General features: G+C 39.1%; 2 protein-coding genes across 4 annotated transcripts; both read left to right on the top strand.

Moving 5' to 3' along the window:
* Nucleotides 1-308: 308 nt before the first annotated feature.
* LOC135336680 (uncharacterized) lies at nucleotides 309-2810 on the top strand. The gene is made up of 10 exons (XM_064532541.1): nucleotides 309-450; nucleotides 499-791; nucleotides 839-998; nucleotides 1074-1208; nucleotides 1261-1374; nucleotides 1440-1661; nucleotides 1716-1826; nucleotides 1875-1994; nucleotides 2093-2216; nucleotides 2435-2810. The coding sequence occupies exons 5-10, from the start codon at nucleotides 1283-1285 to the stop codon at nucleotides 2648-2650; spliced, it is 885 nt and encodes a 294-aa protein (XP_064388611.1). The 5' UTR covers nucleotides 309-450; nucleotides 499-791; nucleotides 839-998; nucleotides 1074-1208; nucleotides 1261-1282; the 3' UTR covers nucleotides 2651-2810.
* Nucleotides 2811-2895: 85 nt separating this feature from the next.
* On the top strand, nucleotides 2896-4450 carry LOC135336701 (uncharacterized). Of its 3 annotated transcripts, none has more exons than XR_010394911.1 (6): nucleotides 2896-3053; nucleotides 3110-3413; nucleotides 3506-3668; nucleotides 3720-3854; nucleotides 3901-4011; nucleotides 4060-4126. XR_010394911.1 is itself a non-coding variant. In XM_064532560.1 (6 exons), exons 2-6 carry the CDS (start codon nucleotides 3123-3125, stop codon nucleotides 4232-4234), a joined length of 870 nt encoding a protein of 289 aa, XP_064388630.1. In that variant the 5' UTR covers nucleotides 2896-3053; nucleotides 3110-3122; the 3' UTR covers nucleotides 4235-4450. The 3 variants fall into 3 exon arrangements, 2 of the variants coding, with proteins under 2 accessions (XP_064388630.1, XP_064388636.1); XM_064532560.1 differs by having other exon boundaries at nucleotides 3506-3663; nucleotides 4060-4450; XM_064532566.1 differs by having other exon boundaries at nucleotides 3506-3663; nucleotides 3901-4126.
* Nucleotides 4451-5260: the final 810 nt, after the last annotated feature.

Consider the following 5260-nt stretch of genomic DNA (forward strand, 5'->3'; position numbering starts at 1 on the left):
TGTAGCCTCCACCCCAGGCCGATCCGTCTCCAATTGAACGCTAGGTCGCCTACTACGTATTTTTCAACTTTGTTCTATTAAAAAAAACATCGGCCTGGGACTAAGGCTAGGCTAAGCATAGATTTCTACACTATCAAAGCAGAAGCTAAAGACAAGTACATGTACACAGATCTATCTAGCCATCCTTTTGATATTTTTCTCCCGCCCCCGTCCAATCAGAGAAAAGGGAGTGGCTTGCGAGTCTTCTAGGCTAAGTGTTAGCTAGCTTTGTGCCCATGCGCAGCTTTCACGTAAAGTTGGCACCCACACTTCTTTGTTTAGCATTTATAATGTGAAGTCAGCACAAACATTGTAAAAACGCTACATCTAGATATAACTTCAATAGAGACTCAGAGTCTAAAATGGCTAGCTGTCACAGAGTAACAAGATCTGTCAGCATTGATCATGAAGGTTGGAACATCTTTGTGACTTCTCTAATTATATAAAAGTATTCCATAGAGAAGCCACATATGAAGTCAGCGCCTGTGCTAAAGGATCTAATGAAGGAACTTGTCTCTGTTGTCAACTGGCAACTGCTCATGATCAACATGGGAGTGGAAAAGTTTGAAAATGATAAGATAGAAATTAATTTCCGGTGCGATATTGATCGACAAAAACAGGAGGCCTTTGACAAGTGGTTGAGGATGAAACCTGATGCTTGCTGGAAGGATGTCATTGATGCTTTGTATAAAATGAATGATATCACACTAGCTAGTAGTCTTGCTAGGAAATACGACTGGAAAGACCCAAGGGTACGTACAATTATACTATTATGCATTAAATGTGTGCGCACATGCAGAAATTTGTAAACTGGAGTTTTTTAAGTGCCTCAAAGGCTGCTCGCATCACTGCCAAGAAATTAGTGATATTCCGTGTCGAAGATTTCTTCCTCACATTCGTCCTGGAAGAGATTACTACACCTTAAGAGATGAATCAGTGCAACCAATAATTGATGAAAGGTATAATATCATACTGTACTATACTCCATTATTACACTGCTGTTGTACTCCCCCCCCAACACAACACATACACAGATCAGCAGCAGCCAGGACAAAGCGATTCTCACGTATCTTACAAACTATTCCACGCCCCCACAGTCTGGCCGATTTCTTTAAGAGCATTGAAGATAGTAGCAGTAAGAGTGACTTCAGAGTTGGACTTGAAGCAAGGTAAATTTATTTGCAAGTGCCGTAGTATGCTGAATAAAGCAAATTTTTTCAGGTTTGGACATGTGTACTTGAAAATGTACCCAGAAAGTGCAGAACGTCACACAAACTCAACTGAAAAGGAGTGGATAAGTTCCCAGTTGCTCAAAACAACATCTTTCAGCACTGAGTATTACTTTTTACTATAATTATAGTTTGATTGACTGTTCTGCCATGCTTACTCTATATACTCAGAGTGGAAGAAGCTGATGTTGAGCAACTGTTCACTGGAAGGGAACAGCTCGGGAAAGAGATCACTAGAATAACCTTGAAGTTCAGAGTAGAGGGTCAAGATGAAGGGGTCTACTCAGCTGTCATTTCAACGTATGAAGATGGGGATATGATCTACCTGGATGCTGTGTACAGAGATACAGACACTAAGAATAAAGCAAGATTAAATGTTGCTTTACCAGGACAGTGAGTATATCATAATAGTGATTGATGTTGCTTTCTGTTTCTTTCTTCTTTTAGGAAGTATGATTTGAGGATGTCAGAATGTTCTCAGTGCATCCTGTTAGCTGAGCACCAAAACAGTAATCCATATCAGATGGCTCAAACCATTACTAATGCATTGTGCAGACTGTGAGTTTTTTGCCACCAGTTGTGCTGGTCATTTGATAATTTCTACAGTCCGAATAGAAAGTTTCGTGTCATTCTCTATGCGTCCTTTCGAAACAAGGAAAGCACTTGGAAAGTCAAGTACATTCGACAGCGCGTGCAAAGGCAGTACAAATGGAAACCAGAGAAAGGGTATGTCGAAAAGTGTATACAGTTAGTGTTTTACTGTGTGCAATACATGCATGCATGGGTACCACGTTTACTCAATGTGTGTACACGTCAATATACAGGTGGATTCTGGCCCGGTATGATGTCGATATCTTAGACTATGACACAAAGCAAGCTGTTGTTGACTCTGCCCCACTGAATGAAGGAGTGGACATTGAGTTTGACTACTCAAGGAAAGAAGTTGAGGTTTGTTGTGACTGCACTGTACACCAGCTAGTAGTGTATAGTATGACTGTGTAATGTACAACCTAGTATGTTTATGCAGGACTATATATGGCAATTTAGAGATCGATGCACATGTGTATACACATGCTGTAAACATAACGGAATTTTGCATAAATTATACTCAATTATTGTAGTGGTGGAATGCATTGCTGATTATAATAGTGGTATTTTCCCGGCAGCTTTGGGGTCAAAACATATTCCCAAGAAATGTTAGTGACACCCACCCCTCAAAAGACAAGTACTACTACATGGAAGGGATTGAGGGAGTGCGACTGCCTGGGGGGGAACTCAGGGAGCCGTACAATTGGACCACTGAGAAACTGTTGAAAGATTTCGAGGAGTTTCTGGGAGATGCATTCAAGATTGCTCACATCCTCGATGGGTCACCTAACTAAAATGCCTTCTGTCAATTTTTTAGTTTATTGAACACTTAACTATTGTGTACGTCAGATAGACCACAAAGCACATAAAGTGGTGTGTGGTGTAATTATTAAATATTTGTATAAAGAATTTTCAAAGTGTACGGTGACTATTTTTAATCCTGAATTCCCAACACTTGTTTTATTTCTACTGGGAAGCCAAAGTTGCATGACGCCCACTCAAAGCTAGTGCTAGCCCCACCCCACTTTCTAAAAGAGGTTGTGTCACCTTTGTTTTTTGGAGGCAACAGAGGGCTTGCTGCTCATCTTGTTTTACGTTGCTAGCTAGAGCAGCTAGCAGCTAGACTACTCGAGAGTGAGTTTAAAATGACTAGCCTGGCTCAGGGAGTAACAAGAGCTGTCATCAAAGATCATGAAGGTTGGGAAATCTTTGAGTCTGTGCTATAAATTATAGCCAACAAAATTTATCCACAGAGAAGCCAGATGCATGTATGAAGTCTACTCTAGGCCTATGATGAAGGATCTGATGAAGGAACTTGTCTCTGTTGTTGACTGGCAACTGCTCATGATCAACATGGGAATGGAAAAGTATGAAAACGACAAGATAGAACGAAATTTCGGGTGCGATATTGATCGACAAAAACAGGAGGCCTTTGACAAGTGGTTGAGGAAGAAGCCTAATGCTTGCTGGAAGAATGTCATTGATGCTTTGTATGAAATAGAGGAGATCACTCTAGCTAGTAGTCTTGCTAAGAGGTACAACTGGAAAGATCCAAGGGTACGTACCGTGATTTATAACTGCTACAATAACTCTCAGTTTATGGCTGTAATTAAATTGCTACCCTTATAATGTTTGCGGTATGTATATAGGTATATGTGAACAGCAGCTTTCTAAGTGCCTCTTATTGTGCTCGCATTACTGCCAAGAAAAGTGACTGTATACCTTGTCGAAGATTTCTTTCTCAACCGGCTTGTGGACTAGAATACTATACCTTTAAAGATGAATCAGTACGACCAATTAATGAAATGTAAGGTATTTTGCTAACTCTATGGTGATAGAGAATTGCATTGTACCCACACACAGATCAGCAGCAGCCAGGACAAAGCGATTCTCACGTCTTATACAGACTCATCCATATCCCTACAGTCTGGCCGATTTCTTTAGGAGCATTGAAAATAGTAGCAGTAAGGTTGACTTCAAAGTTGGACTTGAAGCAAGGTATATAACTTATCGTTAACACAAGCTAGTGCCTTTTTTTGTACAGGTTTGGACATTTGCACTGGAAAATGCATCCAAGGGCACTACTTCCCCCATACTCAACTAACCAGGAGTGGATAAGTTCCCAATTGCTCCGAAAAACAACTTTTAACCCTCAGTAAGTTACAATTAGAGACATGCACTTTTCATGCATTTACTTACACAGTGTGGAAGAAGCTGATGTTGAGCTACTTTTTGCTGGGAGGGAGCTGCTCGGGAAAGAAATCACCAGATTGCTCACATCCTCGATGGGTCACCATACTGAACTAAAACATATCTTTTTTTATGCTGTAAGAGCATGGATTTTACTGCTGCATGCACTGCCACCAAATTTCATTTAGTATATTCTATGACATCACTGCATGAGAGGCATCATTTATTTTATTTTTATAACAATTCAAGTATAGGATATACACAATTAGCTAGTAGCTAGCTAGATTTAAAATGCATCCTAAAGAATGTGCATGTACAGAAATATTTAAACACACTGACAGTAACAATATCTTCTATATTGTGTGTACTAACAAGTTTGTTCCATAAAGTTACAGCTATAGCGTGTGGGAAGAATTAATGAGTATTGATGCATTGATGTTTGAAACCTATAATTGGTACCAGGGATAGCCCATTAACTGAACGGCTATTGTAAACAATCTCTGTTCTTTCAACTCGTGGGTTGGGAAAGTCTATCATGTCATGTAAAATTTTGTACAAGTGGCACATTCTTGCAACTAATCTTTTTGTCTCTAGACTTGTAAGGCCAGATGCTGACAGTAGTTCATCCTGCTTTAGATGAAATTAATTCTTATCATGAAACCTTCGTCTAGGAAAGACAATATCACCGTTTTTATGCATGCTATATAGGGAGTGGGTGACAGGCCCTGATAAATTATGTTCAGAATAATTTTAGCATAATAGGTGTCAAGAATGAGTAGATAATCTACTCTTGTAGGTGTACGTGTCTAAAGAATAATTGGGCATCAATGTCCATTTTTGGTAAAGATCATTACATTAAGTTTTGCATAACGATGTTTTTATGGCAAAAAATGGCTGAAGGTGAATATTTAATCAGCCGCCCTTTTAGTTTATGGATATATCAGATAACACGATAATAATATGTCTTGAGTCAGTTGTGTTGTGTTTATTTCTACGTCTTAATTTTCACCTTTTTTCAGAGAATAATCGGATTTTTTATGAGAATAATAGGCACATTATTTTTTCAAGAATAATAATGGGTGAAAAAAAGCATAATTTATCAGGGCCTTAGTGGGTGACTGATTTGTTGGTGAAGTGTATGTAATGGTATCTTTCTTCAATCTGTGATGGCATAATTATTATAGGGTATAACAACTCGTATAAGGCCACTCAAA

This window comes from Halichondria panicea, chromosome 1, assembly GCF_963675165.1.
Source record: "Halichondria panicea chromosome 1, odHalPani1.1, whole genome shotgun sequence".
NCBI lineage: Eukaryota > Metazoa > Porifera > Demospongiae > Suberitida > Halichondriidae > Halichondria > Halichondria panicea.